This window comes from Ranitomeya imitator, chromosome 1 (assembly GCF_032444005.1).
Source record: "Ranitomeya imitator isolate aRanImi1 chromosome 1, aRanImi1.pri, whole genome shotgun sequence".
Lineage (NCBI taxonomy): Eukaryota > Metazoa > Chordata > Amphibia > Anura > Dendrobatidae > Ranitomeya > Ranitomeya imitator.
In genome coordinates, this window is record NC_091282.1 from 907,585,565 (window position 1) to 907,607,721 (window position 22,157).

A 22,157-nucleotide genomic window follows, 5' to 3' on the forward strand; every position below is an offset into this window, starting at 1 on the left:
TTCATTATTCATTGACAGCAAGCAGCCATCTTTTACTGAGCAGTATAACGCAAGCCTGTGAGGAAACGTCCTGCAATGATTACTTCACAGTGTGAGAACGATTACATAACATTAGCCGCCGCCGTCACACTGGGGGTTACTGTAGAGCAGGCAGCAGCCGCTGTGGAATGCGCTGTGACCTCTGAGGGAGGCGCTTCCCGCCCTTTCTCCTCCCGTGTATCTGGTGGGAAGCCAGGGCCTGGAGGCGGTGGCTGCCGAGGCGCCTTACTATTGGCTGTTGAATGTTGATGGGCGGGGAAGGCCACACTACTTGGGCCCAGACAGCTTTGTTGCTGCTTCATTTCCCCGCAGCGATCAGGAGAGCCTGTAACCCGTAGTGTGCCGGCGGCTTTGGAGCGCGATAGACGGGTCGTCAGCGCAGTGCGCACCGGATCACCGTGTTCTGCGGTATGACCACAGCTGGTGTTATTGGGGTGTCATGGAATGTGCTTGGCGGGCGGGAGGGGGCGCTGTGCACAGCTGGTCTGCATCCAGTGGCGGCAGTGGGTGTGTCACCTGCTCGGGTGAGGCTGGGTGTACATTATGCTGCGATAATGAATGAGGGCCCGGCTGCCGTCCAGGTAACTGTCCCGATCACTGGCACTAATGCTGCCTAATGAGCAGGCGGGTCACCTTCTGTCATGTGACCCGTGGCTCTCAGCTGCTGTCACCACGGGCGGTGATATTCCATAGGGCCCATACTGGGGGTGTCGCATGACATCAATGTGCAATAATCCCACACAGCAACCAATCAGATCACAGCCCCTAACTACTGGCCTGTGATTGGTTGTTATGGACAACACTGACACATGGATGAGGGCAGCAAAGTAAGTCATCACCGTTAACCAGTGCTGTGCTGGTCTGCAAGGATCCATTCCCGGCACAGACATTGAGGTGAGCGAGGCTCTGCGATGGTCGTGTTGCCCACCTTGTGGAGAGGAATTATCGGTGACATGTGGGCCAGGTTTAGTGTTCCTCCTTGATGGCCTATTTTTAGGGCAGGTTGCCAATGTGCGATCGGTGCTGCTCCCCCATCAGCCAGCTGTTGGCGGGGTCACTGTCTGCCCTCCATTACACAGGTTCTCCTAGTAGCAGCTGTGCCTAGAGGACATGGCTGCAGTCCCCATAATGTCCTCCATTGACCGCACGACTAATTATCAGGGCGCTGTATGATCGCTGCTCTGGTGCCCATACACGAGGCTCCTGGTGCCATCACTCAGTTACCCTGGACGCTGCTAGTGAACGCTCCGTAGTGCAGCAGGAGGTGGAGAGTGGCTCTTTAATTCTTCACTATGTAAATTTCACCGCAGGGTTTTATTTCTTTTCCCTACACCATGTCCATAATCTGCGAATATACTCTTAAGGGCGCAGGATTGTAACTCGTGTGAGGATGGTATCGCACTGCACGGACTGACGCAGCACCTCTTCTAACCTGAGCATGACTGCGCGAGGGGTCGCAGCCTGCAATAGGCTTCAGGCTTAGATTGGGACAGATCCACTCTGAAACCCACCTGAAAAGCATTAACAAAGGTTGAACTTGAATTTTCTTTTTTTTTTTTTTTTGAGCAAGAAAATTCAAGCACAGAAAAAACATGCTGGGAGAATACTTGCTGTCCTTGGGTCCAGCTCTGCCTTGTCATTGCTGCTCTAATCTTTGTCTACCCGCTGCAGGCAGGCCATGGCACAGGGACTTTTATTATAGAACTTGATCTGGCCTTATACATGGCAGGATAAAAAAAGTTAACTATATATTTCATTTATTTTTTACTTTCTTTTTTTTTCCCTTCCTTGTTTGTTTCAATTTGGTGTGACATGACCCCCTAAAATATGTATTCGGTAAGTGGCCTCTTTAACATCTGACCACAAAGCCTTCTGATAAGGTCTTACTTTTGGCCTAGACTCTAGGACTGATACAAATAGTGTCTCGTTGGTGATATACAAGAAATATTATACATTAACATTTTTTTCCCCCCCCTGCAAACTACAGTTTCATCCATTTCAAGCTATTGAAGATCAGAAGTTTATTCCTTCCCACGTCCTTTGTAGTTGAGGAATGTCAACAGCCGTCTTTGTTATATTTGCAAGATATGGAGGGTCTCGGGTGAGAAGAGGAGCGCTGCTGACGTCGCGTGTGCTGCAAGATAACGGTCGTGTTGCTTCGGCCTGCCAGTGCTTCACTGTCAATCGCAGGTCTTTTTCATCACGGTTTGACCCTGACGGAAGTGGGCGACCGGCCACCTGGGACTCTTTTGGCATCTGGGACAATCGAATTGACGAGCCTATTCAGCTTCCGCCCAGTATTAAGTATGGCAAAATTATACCTCAAATCAATATGTCTAAGGTGGGCTTCTCCTCTCAGATATCGAAGAGGAAGGAAAATGAAGACCGCTTCAACTTTTCCAAAATAAATGACGAGGTCTTGTATTTTGCCGTCTACGATGGGCATGCAGGGGCTGGAGCAGCCGACTTCTGTAACCAATACATGGCCCAGTATATCACGTACGTCATCTTATTCATGGGGTTATTGCCCTTTGAATGCAATATTACATTATTAATGTGCGATTTATCTCCCCAGGGACATCCTTACCCAGGAGAAAGATATGGAAAAAGTGCTGATCAAGGCATTTCTAGAAATTGATAAAGAGTTTGCAAAAATGGCTCGTCTGTCTCCCAATGGTAGGTGCTCCACTTGTTTCTTTTGACCCTCAGTTCTTCCATTATTTAATAAATGGAAGTGCAGACATTCATACTAGATACAAGAATCGTGACTCGACTAATGCGTTATAAAGCGGACATCCAAAAGATGTGCTAAGCCCCTGATCTAAGGGACTGCTGAGGAGGTGGTACAGTGCTTCTGGCCTTGATGGGAGTTAACAGAAGAGACGGACCTCCTGAATTATGCCCCTTTTTCCAACATCTGTTTTAAAGTGAATTATTTCAGGATATCTGTTGCTAGCTTAATTTTTAAGATTGTTTTGAAGGGATTGAGTGATTTAATAAATATTATTATTATTATTATTATTATTATTATATTTTAACTATGAGCCGAACAACAAACCGGCAAGTAGTTACTAAATGGTTAGCAAACCTGCTTGGGTGTTATCCAAGTATCTTGAGCGTGCTCAAATAATGTTTGAATCCATGCGTCTGCATGTTAAACAGCCACAACACATGCTGGGATTGTCTAACAAACGGGCAATCCCCACATGTGTTGCAGCTGTCTAACAGCAGCAAAAAATGTAGCCGTGGGGACTCTTAACATATTATCTAAGCATGCCCAAGATACTTGGATAACACCTTATCCATGCAAGTTCACTCATCACTAGTTGGCCACAATCTGCATATTGTATCCTGTTCTAAACAGTCACTGACCACTCCTGTGAGCAAATCCACTGCTCCACATCAACAGAGCAGCTCTTCTAGGCTGCTCTGATGGGGCATGACTGACAGCCGGCTCCTCGAAGTTAGGCAGTGGAAAAAAAGCTGCTGCTCTGTCGACGTCCTGTCAGACATGTATGACTGCTGGCACCTCCATCTGTCTCTAAAACTGGAGATCCTGTGTTTACAATAAAATGGATTGGTGATAAACATTAGTGGGCCAACCCCTTGTGTTAGTTTGTATGTTAGCGATTGGGTTATTGAATTGCATATGTTATTACCAGGGGGTGCTCTACTGTAGCCGAGTTCTTTCAATATTACTGAATAGTGACTTTAGTCTGTTATATGATGGTGCCTAGATTTCAACATTCTTACAGTACAGGGAATCTGTGTTATCAACCCTCCTAAGTCGCTTATGGGCATGAAGGTGAATAAAGTGATGCCTTATCTGCAATCTGTTGTCATATTTCTGAGAAATCCATATTTTTATTATGTAAATGATCTGTTCCATGCTATGGGCCAGACACGGATCTGGATCAGAATCTGCCTCCGAACGTGTTTTTAAATGAAAGTGTTACCAGTGTGAGATGTGTAACTAAAAAATAACAGGAGATCTGAACTCTGTCTAATAACCAACATGTTAGAAGCTGCAGCTCTCACAGCTCTGCTGTATTGCATCATTGGCTGCCTGTGACATGGAAGGTGAGGCTGAGAGGACCCTGCAGATGTCTGATATAACCACACACTGCTCTCTAGTGAGATCGTACTGTTAGCCATTACCAGTGTGGGACATGTAATGTTCCGCTTTCATATAAAAAAAGAAAAATAAAATCTTCGGAGGCAGATTCTCGTGCAGATCAGTGTCCGGCACATAGTCCTGAACAGCTCACTTGCATATAAGACAAATGTGGAAGTCATGAGATTGCAGAAAAAGGTATCATTGTATTCAACCCCTTGTGACCTACATGCCCATGTAGATGGCTTAGGAGAGTTGATCCTTTTGGCAGCCACTCATGCTATCTTAAACTCTAATTCAGTATATAAAATGTTTTAACTTGCAATACTGGGGGTAGGGAGGCTGCACACCTTTAAATCTGTAACTATTGGGACTAAAATTACTAATGCTCCAAACTTAAAAGCATTGTACACAATGGCCCCGATTCATGAAGCCTGTCATGAGGGATGTGCTGGAGTAAAAGGTGCTTGATTCATTTTAAGAGGGGCACCTTGCCACAAATCTTACTCCAGTCCAGGGATCAGAGTAAGGCCGGGATCACACATGCGAGAAACACGTCCGTGTCTCGCATGTGAAATCCAAGCTCTGGCGCCGGCACTGTGGAGCGGAGCGTGTGGCCGCATAGCAACACATGGAGCCGCACGCTCCGCTCTGGAGTGCCGGCGCCAGAGCTTGGATTTCACATGCGAGACACGGACGTGTTTCTCGCATGTGTGATCCCGGCCTAAGACTTCTGGTATAATGCAGGCCACAGCTTGTCAGAAATTAGACTAGCTGTGGTGCCACGCCTTGGCTTCTCCAATTTTGGTGTAGATGTGCTATGATGGCACTAGAAATTGTGACTTCACGAGTTAATTTACTACAGACTTTTGTTGTAAACTGAGTCAAACCATTGTGTGCAACGTACTGAAGGCCCTTTTACTTGGCATCAGATCTGGTGAAACCTGTAGGTGCATCCCTATGTTGACTTGCATGTCCTGTGCATTTCCTATTCCGTGCAGCCTTTAACGTTCCCATCTCCCAGTGTTGCAGGTTTGCCTTGTATGATAAAGCCCTTGGGTGAACTTCCTATTTGCCTGTGTGCGCATGTTATTTGTAGCAGACACTGCGCGTGATGAGCAGCTCTAGGCTTGGAGGCCCCAGACGTTGTAATGCTGGCCTTCAGTGGAAAGGGAGATCATCTCCTAATTTTTGTCCCAGGTGAAGGGAGTCCAGCGGTTCCTAGCCTGGACTACAGGAATATCCCAACATCCACTTTGTCCCATTAGTTGAGATGAACATGGAAGTTAAATTGTCCAGTGAGTGTTGAGCAATCTTGACAGGTCTGTTTATTAGTGTCGTTGAAAAGACAGATTTACAAATAATAAATGTTATGTCTATTAAATGCAATAAAGTAAATTCGGCACTTTATTTATTTGCTAAAAACTCATAGATTTTGGAACACTGAGGGGCTTGGGGCTTGTTTTTGGTGTTGGATAACCACTGTCTTGGGCACCAGAAAGCCATTAAAATGCCATGCAAAATCTCTTGGCCTTTTTATATAAATCTAATCTGAAAAGTGCATGCTTTGGGATTTGTGTAAATGCACCAACATGGCGGAAGTCATGCCTCTTATATAGTTTAAAGAAGAGAAGGGGGCACACCCACCAACAACTGTAAAGCAGGTAATGTGCCACTTAGAGATATATATATATATTTATTTTTAAAGGGGCACAGTACCAGATTCACAGGTGGTGGTTTGTGGTGTGTGTGGGTTTTTTTTTTTTTTTTGTGCTTGCAGACCACTCCTCTCACCCCCTATGATTTTTAGGCTCACTAAAGCCTTGGGATTTGGGAAGCGTCTGCACAGGAGCAACAGGGAATTGGCAAGGTGTGTATTGCACCATTTTTGGAGATGATCTAGAATTTGCAATAACCAAGACGACTGTTCCAGAATCTATGACTGTAACATAAGCAATGCTTTCCTAGTTAAAGGGAATCTGTCACCGGGCAGCACGGATCCATGTCGGACACCATGATAATAGCGCCGTGTCTCTTACAAGTCAGGCTGCTATAGTAACGCTTTATTGGTTGCAGTGTCACGTGTGTAATTTGCTATTTTCAGTTTGAAATTATCTTCTGTGCAGTAAAAAAATTAAATTGGTTCTCAGCAGTGCATCGTCCTGTAAAATGATGACTTGTACTGCAGAGATCTATAGCAGGCTATGGACACGGACTGATCTACTATGAACCGCTCAGTGCGCAGCGTCTACTTTAGTATGTACAGACTTAAAATGACTGCAGTAGGTATTGTGCCGCCAGTCCATGTCAGCTGACCCCCCAACTCCTGACTGACAACTAATGGGGATAAAGCTGTCAACCAGTGAGGTGACTCGGCTTATGTGGTGACATAATGCAATATTTGGGAGTTTCTCTCACTAACTAGTTTGCCTCAGATTGGGCAGGATATCTGGTGACAGGCTGCCTCTAGCGAATACTTCATCTTACATAAAGCAGGTATTTTTACTGTTGAAACCAAGGTGACCTTCTGCAGAGCCGTGTTGTCACCAACAATACAAAGGCCTCCATCCATAAGCAAGGTGTTAAAGGTCAGCTATTGATCAGATGGCTAGATCTTGGGTTTTCTATTTGTCACTCATTAGACCTGAGTCTTTAAAACCTCCGACCAGGTCTCCCTGAATTCATTTGTAGCAGTCATGGATCTTCATGCATACTATTGAAGGGGGGATACAGGGTCTTTGTAAAAGGAGATCTTGATGCTGCTCTTGTAAGTGGCCTTGTCTCAATCTCTCTTCATTAGTGCCACCCCTAATGTCACTGTTTAAATTGTCTTAACTTGTACTGAATTTATTGTCTGTACATGTCCCTGCGTAATTGTAAAGTGCTGCAGAATATGTTGGCGCTATATAAATAAAAATTATTAGTGCCATAATGGCCTTCTGCAATTAGTCCACTTTCTACTTGGATAGGATGGTTATGAAGGACACCGAGGACTAGGACTGTAATGTAATGTCTGCTTGGGCTGGCTTTGCACATTCAACTTTCATGGACTGTAATGGCTGTCCAGGGGTCTCTTGCCACGAACACGACAGCCTCCATAGAAGCTTGGGAAGCTGACTGTAGACCAGGAGGCCAGCAGCTGGTCTGGACATTAAGGTCTGTAATTGGGCCATGAAAGTTAAATTTGTGCAACCTGCCTAAGTGATTCTGACTGTAGCCTCAACCAATATAGTGTGAATTACGGCAAGAACAGAGGCGAGAATCCAGCAACTTACAGACCGCTGGGCTTAATTTATCAAAGCTAAAGGGTAGCAAAAACTAAAGCCAAGCCTTGTCTGTGGCAACAAGTCAGTGGAAACTTTCAATATTATATTAATGCTGAGCTGTGATTGCTATAAACATGACCAATTTATCAAATGTTTTCAATTGGCTTCTATATGACCTCCATTTTTGAGACAGTAAGAATACCTGCTTTAAGCTATAGTCGCACATGTTGTTAAATAGTTGTCTGTCACACTCTTCATTGAACATCGTGGCCTAATGCAGCCCCCCCCCCCAAATAGGTCTTTCTGCACAGATGCATGTAACATGTTGGTGTTCCAAAATACTAATCTATAGGCATACATGTAATAAGAAGCCTTAACATGATATTTCCTACTTCACAAACACAGTAAGGGTACTTTCACACTAGCGGTTTTTGTAAGTCCGTCACAATGCGTCGTTTTGCAGAAAAAACGCATCCTGCAAAAGTGCTTGCAGGATGCATTTTTTTTTTTCCCCATAGACTTCTATTGGCGACGCATTTGCGACGGATTTGCACACTTCGCATCCGTCTTGCGACGGATGCGTCGTGCTTTGGCAGACCGTCGGGGGGGGGAAAAAAAACCCTACATGTAACGTTTTTTTTTTCTCCCGACGGACCGCTTTTTCCGACCGCGCATGCGCGGCCGGAACTCCGCCCCCACCTCCCCGCACCTTACAATGGGGCAGCGGATGCACCGGAAAAATGCATCCGCTGCACCCATTGTGCAAAGCGTTAAACGCTAGCGTCGGAATCTCTCCCCGACGCATTGCGACGGGGAAATTCCGACGCTAGTGTGAGAGAAGCCTTAGCATCCTCCTCCGTTTGTCTCCCATGGCAGTGACTGGAGCAAGGGCCACAATTGTGCATGGCCACCTCTATTCCTTCTCCTGCCAGAAGCTATTGGGCATAATGGGTAATTTTGGTCCCTGTCCTCTGGAGATATTGGGACCCCACATCTATTAAATATGAATGACCTGTCCTCTGGATGTAATATAAATGTCTAAATTCCATTTTTAATATTGGAACATGTGTGGAGCAGTTGCCTGTAGCCCTTCTTGAAGGGGGTGGGGGGGGAAGCATGTAATTGCTAACAGGTAACTACTTTCCTGTTGTACCCAGCACCGAACATTGACTGCTCCTGCCAGAGCAGCAGTTTCTTCCTGTTGACAGGACGGGACTCTGGAGTCATGCTGATTGACAGACTTCTTTATGCTACCTAATTGGGGGAAGCCAGATGTCAATCAGCAGGACGCCAGTAGTCCCGCCCTATCAACAGGAAGAGATGAGCACAGGACCCATTGAAGTGCAGTCAGCGCGAAATGGCCGTCGTCCACAGAAGGTTTCCGCTCCTCTCCTGCTTTACCCGTTTTCTGGATTAAATAAAGGACTGTTTTAACTGGATGGTGAGTAGCACTTTTTTCCAAAGGGGAAAAAAAACTGCTGCTCTGACAGGAAGTATCTGAATCCCTGGCAGGAGCAGTCAATGACCAGCACCTGGTATAAAAAAAACAGGTAATTGCCTCTGTTAAGCTGGTTTCACATTTGCGTTTAAAAACGCAGCGTTTTAAACGCAAACGCGTTTGGTGAAAAAACGCATGTAAACGCATTTAAATGCTGCGTTTTTTAGACGCATGCGTTTTTGCATGTTTTAATACAAACGTGGCGTTTTGACGCGTTTATATGCATTTTTACCTGCATTTGCGTTTTTGAAACGCATGATGAGAAGTGTGTGACAGCTGCCAATCATCAAAATCAACAAGAAAACCCACTATAAACAGAAATAGCTAGGGATCCTAACCCTAAGGGATCCTAACCCTAACCCTGCGTTTTTGTGCGGCAAAAAATCGCCGCTAGAAATTACTACATGTTGCATTTCTGCAACAAAACGCATGCATAGAAACGACGCATGCGTCGTCAAAACGCATGCAAAAAAACGCATGAGTTTTTAATTTCAAGTATATGAAAAAAACGCATGCTTTTTTTGCGCTAAAACGCAGCGGCAAAAACGCAAATGTGAAACCAGCCTTAGCAACTACATGTGATATATATAAATATAATCTCTCTCTCTCTCAGCATCACTCTGTCCGAAGCCTTTATAGACTGCGCAGGCGCAAGCGCCGGCGCAGTCTGGCCCCCACAGAGTAACGCTTCCAGGAGATCGCGGTATGCGTAAGCACTTAACGCACACCACGATCTCCACCGGAGAGTCAGGGACCGCCAGGAGGGTAAGTATATTCACCTTTCCCCGTTCCAGCGCTGCGTGCGGCTCCGTCTCCCGGCTCCTCTGCTGTGACAGTTCAGAGGGCGCGATGACGCGCTTAATGCGTGCCGGCGCCGCCCTCTGACCAGTCACAGGCAGAGGAGCCGGAGTGTGTCTTCAAGACAATGGCGCCGGAAAGCGCGGACTGCGCAGGCGCCGATTCCTGCTGCTGGAATCGGCACCTGCGCAGTCCGTGCTTTCCGGCGCCATTTTCTTGAAGACACTCCGGTTCCACTGCAGGTGTGTCTTCAAGAAAATGGCGCTGGAAAGTGTGGACTGCTCAGGCGCCGATTCCGGCAGCAGGAGGACGAAGAAAATGGGCGGAAAGGAATGGCGTAAGTAACAAATTGCTGTGGCATGAAGCTGTGACACTTCATGCCACAGCAATTTGTTATTTACGCCACCTGATTCCTTTCCGCCGCCATTTTCTTGGTCCTGCTGCCGGAATCGGCGCCTGCGCAGTCTGCGCTTTCCGGCGCCATTTTCTTGAAGACACACTGCAGCACATGACAGAATGGAGGCGCAGGATGGGAGCAGCACATGACAGGATGGAGCAGCACATACCAGGATGGAGACCATATACCAATATTAATGCTCGCCACCCGGGCGTAGAACGGGTTCAATAGCTAGTGTATATATGTGTATATATATATATATATATATATATATATATATATATAATTATATATTCTCCTGGATATCCCCCTTAATTACCATTCCTACTAATGAGGGCATGCATTGAGCCATGTTGTTTATGGTCTGTCCAGTATAATACTGCGTTTTTAGTTTGTTTTAACACACATTAGCATGAAAAGAGAAAATCCAGAATATTACAGGCTTATTTTTGTTTCCGGTCAGTACTGACATGATGTTTCTGAATTTCTCATGGTATCTTTAGCAACTGTATTGAACAGTGGGACCACTGCAACAGTAGCCTTGTTGCGCGATGGCATTGAGCTAGTTGTGGCCAGTGTTGGTGACAGCCGGGCACTGTTGTGTCGCAAAGGAAAACCTGTGAAGCTGACTATTGACCATACACCTGAACGGAAGGATGAAAAACAAAGGTATAAACTCCTTGCATTTATGTCTGATTTGTGTCCTATTTTTATCCACAGTGTTAATTGTCAAAAAGCTAGCTGAACTTGGAGGGTCCGCTAAGAGGTTTACATATTGGAAATACTGTAACCATCCCTGCCATGGACCATTATGACCCATTAAAAAAAAAAAATTCTAAATTTTACACTTAAATGTATACATTTGGGGCACTGATATTGTCCGTTTTACCTCAATAAGGTAATTTCCTGTGTACGTCGCTGTCGATGAGCATTTGGAGCGAAGTGGTAGTTTTTTTTTTTTTTAACAAACATATGGGTGATTAAATCAAATGACAGACAAACTTTAATTGTTCTTGATCAAGTTGAGTTCTATTGGACATAAACCATATATTTATATATCATGATATTGCATCTTCTATAATGGGACTTCAGTAAGTTTCTTTCAGCTCTGTTACTTAATAGTCTTGCCACTGAAGAACCAATTCACTCATCAAAGCACCATTTTCTCCGTCTTTTATGCCAGGAATCTTCAATATGTGTGGTGCCCCCATGCATTGGGGAACTACATGATGAATAAGGTATCTAGATTGCGTAATAAAACCTTGTCTTTTAATATCACCCTTGTGTATTTTCAGGATAAAGGCAAGTGGTGGTTTCGTGGCTTGGAATAGCTGGGGACAGCCTCATGTAAATGGAAAACTAGCAATGACCAGAAGCATAGGTGATTTTGATCTCAAGTCCAAGGGAGTGATAGCAGAACCTGAAACCAAGCGGATTAAGGTGAGAATCTTTTTTTTTTTTTTTTTTTTTTTTTTTTATACTCTCCTTCCAGTCCCACCCTCCCCTTTTACCTGCCTTTTTAAAAGCCTTCATAGGGCTATGTTGGGGAGAGGACAAAAATACCAAAAGCGTTAATTTAAAAAATAATAATAAAAAAAAGGGGTTCTTAACTCATAATTTATGCCCTGATCTACTTCAAAGTAATGCAAATGTTAACACTGGGCCCCTTTTGTCTTTCTGCATTCTTCTTATCTTGCTTTGGCTGTTAGTGTATTGTACTGCTTAGGGGGGGGGGGATTTGCCTTGGGTGATTAGTAAGAAACCAGACTTTTTGGCTCCACACTGGTATTCCTAGCAATGCCTGGTATGACCTTTTTGTTTCCATATGTATATAGGGTCAAGAATGGGCTGCCCACCCCACCACTTGGAGATATATCTCCTGAGTGGGCGGACTATCTACTTAACACCAGCCAGATTGTCTGGTCAAGTAGTTCATATCCCTTTGATGGAAAATGGCTGTTATCTAGTGCTCAGGCCAGTAAAGCATGAAGTCACATTTGGTGGGGGATAAGGGCTGTCGGACTTATTTTCTCACCCCCCCACCCCCCACCCCCCCATTTTTTTTAAATTTTTTTTTTTTTTTTTTTTTTTTTTTTTTTAAAGAATCTACTATATTTGAGTGACTGGATAAAATGTGGTTCCAAAAGTTGGAGGCAGCAAAAGGCACCAATTGGGCCAGATAGGAACCTGCAAATGACTCGAATAATGAAGTTAGTTTTGGAAGCTTCCGATTATTTAGCTTTGACCTAAGTCTTTAAAACCTGAAGTACTAAAGAGACTTCGCACTTGGAGACAATGAAAAAACGCCTAGTTTAGCTGACATCTGGAGACTTTTTGTACCATCAGAAGTGACTGCACCAAATACTCATCATGGGAACTAGGTCTTAGTGTTTGACTCCTTCCTCTCTCTAGTCTGTACACTCTCTCCAGTTTAGGACTGTTCACTGCTATTGGCTAACTATTTCTCTATTTTGCAGGTGCACCATGCAGATGATAGCTTCTTAGTATTAACTACAGATGGCATCAACTTCATTGTGAACAGTCAGGAGATCTGTAACATAATCAGCCAGTGCCATGATCCTTGGGAAGCCGCGCAAGTTCTCACTGATCAGGTGACCATTGTGAGACGTTTGATCAGATTATGGGTTATGATAACTTGTGAGATGAAAATGTGCAATAATACTGCTATAAAAAGTTTTCACCTACTGTAAAGTCCCTGCTAGAACTGTAAGAATTGGGTGGTGAAGATAAATGGCCATGCGCTAGCGAGAACGTCTGACTTAATATACCATTTCATCATTGCTTGTGTGTGGGGTGTTTTTTTTTTTTTTTTTCCCCTCCCCCTAAAACACTCCCACCCTCCCCCTAAAGCAATAGTCACATGCTGACTAGATGAACGTGGCCTAGCTCAATGCAAGTATAATGAGTCAGGCTGGAAAAAAGTCTATAGTCTTAATGTGGCCTGGAGTGTGCAAATCGCACTATGATCGCTCCTCCCCAGCCCTGGAGAATTGTTACAGCACGCAGAGTGACTCCAGACTTTTAGCTTAAGACTGGACAATTCCTTTAAGTGTGAAATTATGGCCTTTGGATTATTTGAAGGGGGTATCTTTAGGCTGCTCTGCATGTTTACCCTGTGAGCCACACTCGTTTAGCAAAAAAAGACCCCAAAATTGACACTAAACAAAGGTCTATATCTCTAACCATATGGTGGATTTTAAAACGGAGGGGAGGGGGAGTATTGGGAATAATATAATCAATAACTGTCCACTTCTGACCTGATGGCAAAATTCTAATTTGTATAATGTGAAGTATATTTTTATGCTGACCACTTTCTTCTTGCTGTCCATTTCAGGTGATCCAGTACGGTGCAGAAGATAATAGCACAGCCATAGTTGTCCCATTTGGTGCATGGGGAAAGCACAAGAGCACTGAAGTCAGCTTTTCTTTCAGTCGTGGCTTTAAATCGAGTGGCAGATGGGCATAACTGGTAGACTGCTCTGCAGATATTGGCACAGTCTACATGCACTGTACAAAGATTTCTTGTATTCGTTAAATCCATTACTCTCTAGACCAGGGAACGCTGCTTGTCATGTACAATTCTTGTTGGAAGGAAGGACCTTGTATGTATAGATCCAACCATTCCAATGTATGGAACACCTCATTTTAGTGGATCAATACAGAAGTTGGCAAGAAGGTTGACTTCAGACATATATGAACTACTAATATTGCTCATTTGCACTGCGGTAGGTCTCCATCTTCTGCTGACATTTATCTGTTACACCATATGTGTAGTGTTTGTATTATATATAATGTGAGATTAATTGAACACTACCACGTAACTGTACCCGTGCTCAATTTTGTACTCTATAAAGGTTTGTACTAGGTGTTTAACACCTTTCTTTTCTGAAAAATGTGAATAGGAGCAGAATAGACTAATTGTATTTTTAGTTGTTCTCTGCTCTTGCTGTTGCCATTTTTAGCCCATGATTAGCATTGTTTTTCTCTTGTAAATGTGTATAAATAATAAAAATTTTAATTGAAGTCTAGGGACTGTCACTTGCCCGTGTTGGCCATTGATAGTGCTGATAATGGTGAGGTTGTTGTTTGGGTTTTAACAGCTTTTAGGCTCCTCATATTTATTTTTGGGGTCAAAGGGATGATTGAATCTTGGCACAAGGGTGAGGGGGAAACAATTATTTTTTTTTTTTTTTTTTTTTTTCCTTCACCGCCCAACTCCCCCCCCCCCCCACCCCCCCACCTGCCCTCTTTGTAGGAATACTTATGCCTGCATGCCAGCTTCACTTAAAGGGGTTGTCCACTACTCAGACACCCTTTCTGAAATCTGCCCCCACTCCCTCAGTGAAATAGTACCTATACTTGCCACCCGTGCCGTTCCAGCAGTGTCGGCACTGGTTCTCCCAGGCCTACTGTGACATTTTCGCGTGATCCCTGTGGCTAATCGGCTCTGGCTTCATTCTTCTCTCCTGCAAACATAATTAATATGCAGAGTAAGTGAGCACTGCAATTTCTCTCTCTCTCTCTCCAGATGTCTTGATGAGAGTGAAGCTAGCGCTGACTTAACAAGGATTACGTCAGGGGTGTCAAACTGCATTCGAGAGCCGCAAACCGTGCAGGTCTTCAAGATTTCCTTAGCATTGCACAAGGTGCTGTAATCATTGTGTGTAGGTGATTAAATTATCACCTGTGCAGTACAAGGAAATCCTGAAAACATGACCTGTTTGCGGCCCTTGAGGAATGCAGTTTGACACCCCTGGATTACGTGACATAACAATGTCATTCGATCCCTTGGAAAGGCAGTACAGACACTGCTGAAATGGTGCCGGCAGCGAGAGTAGGTGGTAGTATTTTACTGGTTGGTTGGTGGACGTAGTAGGGATTGACCGAGTAGTGGACCAAATCTAAACTGCGAAGTGGGGGGAGAGGAGAGAGAAATATAGGTTCTGAAGGCTCTTTCAGCTACACTAACCACTTTTTGTTAGTACTCCAATTGTAACCGCTCTACCCCTCTGTAGGTATACCTAGATTATATCTAGTTGCTGGCCTGCAGGTAGTGGAGAAGTTATTTTCTGATTTACATATTGGTACTACTAGTCACACAATGTTGGCAGCTATACAAGATGGTGGATTGTATGTGTTTTTAGTTTTGTAGTTAATAAAAAGTTTGAGATGTTTCATGTGTTCTTGCTTTCCTCTACCAATATTAGACCGCATTCATCATTGAGTCCGTACGACCTTTGCCATTGTCCTCCTCTAATCCAAATAAAGGTCTGGTTAGTAGCATGGCAATGGACTGAGCATCTTGCAACCATAAAGGGTACAAAAACCCAGAATGGCACAGATTTTTAGACAATTACATAGTAACATAGTAAGGCCGAAAAAAGACATTTGTCCATCCAGTTCAGCCTATATTCCATTATAATAAATCCCCAGATCTACGTCCTTCTACAGAACCTAATTGTATGATACAATATTGTTCTGCTCCAGGAAGACATCCAGGCCTCTCTTGAACCCCTCGACTGAGTTCGCCATCACCACCTCCTCAGGCAAGCAATTCCAGATTCTCACTGCCCTAACAGTAAAGAATCCTCTTCTATGTTGGTGGAAAAACCTTCTCTCCTCCAGACACAAAGAATGCCCCCTTGTGCCCGTCACCTTCCTTGGTATAAACAGATCCTCAGCGAGATATTTGTATTGTCCCCTTATATACTTATACATGGTTATTAGATCGCCCCTCAGTCGTCTTTTTTCTAGACTAAATAATCCTAATTTCGCTAATCTATCTGGGTATTGTAGTTCTCCCATCCCCTTTATTAATTTTGTTGCCCTCCTTTGTACTCTCTCTAGTTCCATTATATCCTTCCTGAGCACCGGTGCCCAAAACTGGACACAGTACTCCATGTGCGGTCTAACTAGGGATTTGTACAGAGGCAGTATAATGCTCTCATCATGTGTATCCAGACCTCTTTTAATGCACCCCATGATCCTGTTTGCCTTGGCAGCTGCTGCCTGGCACTGGCTGCTCCAGGTAAGTTTATCATTAACTAGGATCCCCAAGTCCTTCTCCCTGTCAGATTTACCCAGTGGTTTCCCATTCAGTGTGTAATGGTGACATTGATTCCTTCTTCCCATGTGTATAACCTTACATTTATCATTGTTAAACCTCATCTGCCACCTTTCAGCCCAAGTTTCCAACTTATCCAGATCCATCTGTAGCAGAATACTATCTTCTCTTGTATTAACTGCTTTACATAGTTTTGTATCATCTGCAAATATCGATATTTTACTGTGTAAACCTTCTACCAGATCATTAATGAATATGTTGAAGAGAACAGGTCCCAATACCGACCCCTGCGGTACCCCACTGGTCACAGCGACCCAGTTAGAGACTATACCATTTATAACCACCCTCTGCTTTCTATCACTAAGCCAGTTACTAACCCATTTACACACAATCTCCCCCAGACCAAGCATTCTCATTTTGTGTACCAACCTCTTGTGCGGCACGGTATCAAACGCTTTGGAAAAATCGAGATATACCACGTCCAATGACTCACCGTGGTCCAGCCTATAGCTTACCTCTTCATAAAAACTGATTAGATTGGTTTGACAGGAGCGATTTCTCATAAACCCATGCTGATATGGAGTTAAACAGTTATTCTCATTGAGATAATCCAGAATAACATCCCTCAGAAACCCTTCAAATATTTTACCAACAATAGAGGTTAGACTTACTGGCCTATAATTTCCAGGTTCACTTTTAGAGCCCTTTTTGAATATTGGCACCACATTTGCTATGCGCCAGTCCTGCGGAACAGATCCTGTCGCTATAGAGTCCCTAAAAATAAGAAATAATGGTTTATCTATTACATTACTTAGTTCTCTTAGTACTCGTGGGTGTATACCATCCGGACCCGGAGATTTATCTATTTTAATCTTATTTAGCCGGTTTCGCACCTCTTCTTGGGTTAGATTGGTGACCCTTAATATAGGGTTTTCGTTGTTTCTTGGGATTTCACCTAGCATTTCATTTTCCACCGTGAATACCGTGGAGAAGAAGGTGTTTAATATGTTAGCTTTTTCCTCGTCATCTATGGTTCTGTACGTGCTGAAATACCATTGTATGTGTGATGTCATATCAGCAGAGCTGACCTATAATTAGCAAGGATGTGTCAACAAAACCAGACCACTTTTCTTCTTTCTTCCAGTACATTGTGTTCCAGTCCTGAAGCTCACAGGCCTATTGCAGAGGCTTCTAGTCCAGAGCTGAGCATGGACAGACTAGTCAGCAGCTATGCTGCATTTGCAATGTTCTGCATTCTCTTCTGTAGGATAAGGCTGCAATCATCATTGAGCCTTGGTGGTCCGTGACTGTCTCTTGATCCACCTTGGTACAGTTAGAAGCTAATCGTTGCATACTGGGAACACCTGTTCTTTTTATTTATTTAAATTTTTTTTTTTTTTTTGAAGACCTAGGTGGTTTTTTTTTTTTTTTTTTTTTTTTTCATCTGCTACACTATATATAAAATATAACAAAAAATGATTAAATATAACTTTGATTTCTATATCTCCAACATATTCTACAGCACTTTACATTTTAGAGAGGATTTGTACAGAAAATAAGACATTACGGCGTAATGCATACTGTATTTTCGGACTATAAGATGCACTTTTTTTTTCCCTCCCAAAAAATGGGGGATGCGTCTTATAGTCCGGATGTACCTGTTCTGGCTGAGGTGGGGGAGCGGCAGAGGCAGGTCACAAGAGGCAGAAGCCGGTTCCTGCAGCTAACTCCTGTGCCCGCTGCTAATGAGAAATGAATATTCACTGCATTCCATGGGCGTGGAGGGCCGTGAATATTCATTTCTCTTTAATAGCATCCTGGTATGCAGGGCCCCATCTGAAAAGCACTTAAAAACCAAAAAACAATAAAACTTACCTTCCTGTGCTCCCTCGCAGCGTCTTGTTCCGATGCCAGCAGCTGCTTTAGGGCTTGTTTTCACTTGCGAGGAACACGTCCGTGTCTCGCATGTGGAAACTAAGCTCTGGTGCCGGCACTCTGGAGCGGAGCGTGCGGCTCCATGTGTTGCTATGCAGCCGCATGCTCCGCTCTGGAGTGCCGGCACCAGAGCTTCGTTTCCACATGCGAGACACGGACGTGTTCCTCGCAAGTGAAAACCAGCCCTTATGCTTGTAAGCAGGGACGGCATGCTCGGCTTACAAGCTAAAGGACAGCTGCCAGAATACTCACTGCTCCCCACGCCAGGACTATGTGCGTGGAGGTCAGTGAGTATTCATTGTGCTTTAGTAGCAAGCACAGCGGCAGCTGGCGGCTTCCTCCAACTGCCCGGTTTTCACTTGTCCCACTACTAAAGGGAATGAATATTCACTGCTCTTCACTCCCATAGGCGTGGAATGCAGTGAATATTCATTCCCTTTAGTAGTGGCACACGCAAAAGCCCGGCCGCTGCTGGAAGCTGGCGTCTGCAGCTGGCCCTGTGCTGCTCTAAAACCTAGGTGCGTCTTAGGCTATGTGCACACGTTGCGGATTCCATCTTGGATTTTTCCCGCACAATCCACAGGTAAAATGCCCTGCGTTTTACCTGCGGCTTTAGCGCAGGTTTTTATGCGGATTTCACCTGCAGATTCCTATTAAGAATAGGTGTAAAACGCTGCGGAATCCGCACAAAGAATTGACATGCTGCAGAAAACCAGTGTTTCCGCACGCAATTTTCTGCAGCATGTGAACTGTGGATTTTGTTTTCCATAGGTTTACATGGTACTGTACGCTACATGGGGAAAACTGCTGCGGATCTGCAGCCAAATTCGCAAACGTGTGCACATATCCTTATTATCAGAAAAATACGGTAAATAATATACCAAGAGGAATGAGCGCCTCGCTTGCAATCGATTAATCGATGTCCTCGGTTATGCATTCCAATGAATTGGTTCAGCACGCAAGAAGTCTTGGAGGGGGAGGTTCAGATTATAGAGGATGTTAGTCTCTGGTCATTAGCAAAGCGGAGAACATGGGTAGGGTGATAGAATGAGAGGAGATGTAGGTGGGGTGCTGAACTGCGGAGCACTTTTGAGAGGGATAAGTTTGTATTGGACTGTAGCGGATGGGCATCCAGTGCAAAGATTGGCACAGGTCAGAGGCAGCGGTTGGAAAGGAAGGAATATGATCCTGGCTGCTGTATTCAGGTCGGATTGGGGGAGGTGAGAGTTTAGCAAGAGGGAGACTGATTTAGTAGAATTACAATAGTCCAGATGAGAATGTAAATAAGAGCAACAGTGAGGGTAAGTTAACACTAGTTGGTTTTTCTGCAGAAAAACATGATCTCTTGGCAATAAAAAAAAAAAAAGGGTTTTTGCTGTAAAAAAGCAGTACCTCTCTCCCGCATCAGTTTGGTTTCCTGTCCTTGATAGGGAACCTGCAGTAGTCACAATCTTACCTAGAATCATCATGGGATGCCGGAGCCAGTCAGACCGATCCAGGCAGCGGGGTTCCCTACCTCGGCTGGCGTGGTTAACTGAAGCGCCACTGCTGGGGTCAGTGAGCCTCTAGGGTGTGCGGGGAGAGGCAGCAAGGAAGAGAAGACCACGAGGCTGCCTCTCCCAGAAATCCTCTTCATGGCAACAGGTCGCCGGCAGCATGCCACCGCAGGGGTACCTCCGGGGGAGGCAGTAACAGGCAGCTGCCTCCCCTGAAATGAAGGCTGCCTTCCTGGAGGGTTCTGGGAACCAGGACGCATGCACAGTCAGGCGCGTCTCCTTGTTGGGGGCGGCGCAGCCGCAAAGCACCTCTGGGAGCCGGTCTGTGCGCGTGCGCGAGCAGGATGATGCAAGTAGGTGCAAAGCATGACTGGGTAAACGGTCAGCGCGCAGGGCATAATGGCGCGGGGCAGGACTGGGTAATCCAGTCACAGCACTCTTTAAGGGGGACAGTGCTCTGGCCCAGTGCTTCTAATGGAGCTCTGCCAGTGTTCCCCAGGAACCATGAGCGATCTGGACCTACCGGAGTTAAAATCCCCCACAGTCCAGATCGCCACCACAGCAGCAGCAAAAAACGGCGGCCACAGGCAAAAGGAAAACAGGCTTCCCACCAACAGCAACATGATACCACCAGGAAAGGGCGCTCAGGATCCCAGCACAGCAAAGGCTCCAGCGTGGCGTCTGGCGTGAGGGAGAATCCTACAGTGGATACGGTTCATCCCCAACCGGTACTCTTACATCCGCCAGGTGGTGAGTGATCTTCGTGAAAGTTCGTGACTGACAGAGCCCTATTTTCTGTTTTGCTTTTTCTTCAGGGGAGAAAAAGTTCAGGGAAATCTAAACACAGGATCTGTGCACTCTGTAGGGAAGATTTGCCCTCCTCGTGGGAAAAAAGACTTTGCAGCTCATGCATAGAACAGACAGTCTGTGAAGGTCTTCCCATGTTTGCAACAGAACTTAGATCGCTAATTAAAACCCAGGTGGAGGACACCTTTAGGTCCCTTCAGGAGGGTAAAAAAGCGAAGGAAGACCAGACACAGATCCCTTGAACTCAGGTCTAGTGACATGAATAGTGAAGAAGGGGATTCAGATACCTCTAATTCATCATCAACATCATCTTCCTCTGGGGGTCGCAGTTGTTTTCAGCTAGAAGAGACAGAAAGCCTTGTCAAGGCAATTAGGAACACTATGGGATTAACTGATCCTCACCCCCAAAAAACAGCTGAAGATATTATGTTCGGAGGCCTTGAACAGAAGAAAAGAGCCTTCCCGCTTAATGAAAAAAGCAGGCCTTGATTAAAAGGGAATGGAAAAAAACATAAGGAAGGCCCCACTTACACCCAAAAGGAAATACCCCTTTGAGGACCCGAAGACAAAAAGAATAAGGGGCTCATGTTCAGCAAAGGCCCTACTGACTAATAAAAAACCCTCCCAATGAACTCTTTCCCCAGGTGGGGGGAAGGTTTTCCCTCTTTCTCTGACCCTGGGAGAAAAATAACCAACAGTTTCTGGATACTTGAAATAATAAAATTGGGCCTAAAGCTCAAATTCCACACCCTCCCTCAAACATCCTTTCTGATAACATCTTGGAGATCCTCAACGGAGGAACAACTAGCTTTGGAACAAGAAGTGATGGGACTGTTGAGGAAGGGACTTCTTCTGGAGGTTCCCCTCCAAGAAAGAGGGAAATGGTTTTACTCTCCCCTTTTCCTCAGAATGAAACCGGATGGGTCCTACAGGACAATTTTAAACTTGAAGAGTCTGAACAAACACTTAAGAGTGCAGCCATTCAAAATGGAAACAATAAAAACTTCAGTAAAAATGTTGTTTCCACTATGTTTTATGGCTGTGCTAGATCTAAAGGACACATATTATCATGTCCCCATCCACAGAGACTATCAAAAATTCCTCAGGGTAGCAGTCCAAATCAAGGGGGTAATAAGACATTACCAATTTACAGCCCTTCCCTTTGGACTGGCCATAGCTCCTCGAGTGTTCACAAGGGTTGAGCGAAACGGATCGGTCATTTTCATAAGTCGCCGACTTTTGGCAAAGACGGGTTTCATGAAACCCGATCCGATCCCAGCGTGGGATCGGCCATGCGGTACGCGATCTTCGCGCCAAAGTCGCGTTTCATATGATGCGTTCAGCGCCATTTCTCAGCCAATGAAGGTGGACGCAGAGTGGGCAGCGTGATGACATAGGTCCTGGTCCCCACCATCTTAGAGAAGGGCATGGCAGTGATTGGCTTGCTTTCTGCGGCGTCACAGGGGCTATAAAGGGGAGTGCACGCCGACCGCCATCTTACTGCTGCAGATCTGAGCATAGGGAGAGGTTGCTGCCACTTCGTCAGAAGCAGGGATAGCGTTAGGCAGAGTACATTAACCCCCAAACCGCTTGTGCTGTAGCGATTTCCACTGTCCAACACCACCTTTTCTTTGCAGGGACAATGGAGGCTAGATTTTTCTTCATCAGCTCTGTAGCTTATTGAGCTGCCCTAGAAGGCTCCCTGATAGCTGCATTGCTGTT

The 22,157-nt window shown here is 45.0% G+C and overlaps 1 protein-coding gene across 2 annotated transcripts in view; it reads left to right on the forward strand.

Moving 5' to 3' along the window:
• Nucleotides 1-15,306, forward strand: part of PPM1K (protein phosphatase, Mg2+/Mn2+ dependent 1K) — a 58,814-nt gene extending 43,508 nt beyond the window's left edge. Inside the window, exons 1-7 of one of the 2 annotated variants that reach the window (XM_069743430.1) lie at nt 294-447; nt 2,027-2,538; nt 2,615-2,715; nt 10,616-10,781; nt 11,408-11,552; nt 12,590-12,724; nt 13,468-15,306. In XM_069743430.1, coding sequence (XP_069599531.1) covers nt 2,093-2,538; nt 2,615-2,715; nt 10,616-10,781; nt 11,408-11,552; nt 12,590-12,724; nt 13,468-13,599 — 1,125 coding nt within the window. In that variant the 5' untranslated portion in view covers nt 294-447; nt 2,027-2,092 and the 3' untranslated portion in view covers nt 13,600-15,306. Of the gene's footprint in view, nt 1-293; nt 448-2,026; nt 2,539-2,614; nt 2,716-10,615; nt 10,782-11,407; nt 11,553-12,589; nt 12,725-13,467 lie in introns of those variants that run through there. The other variant, XM_069743435.1, reaches the window with a different exon arrangement.
• The last annotated feature ends 6,851 nt before the right edge of the window (nt 15,307-22,157 follow it).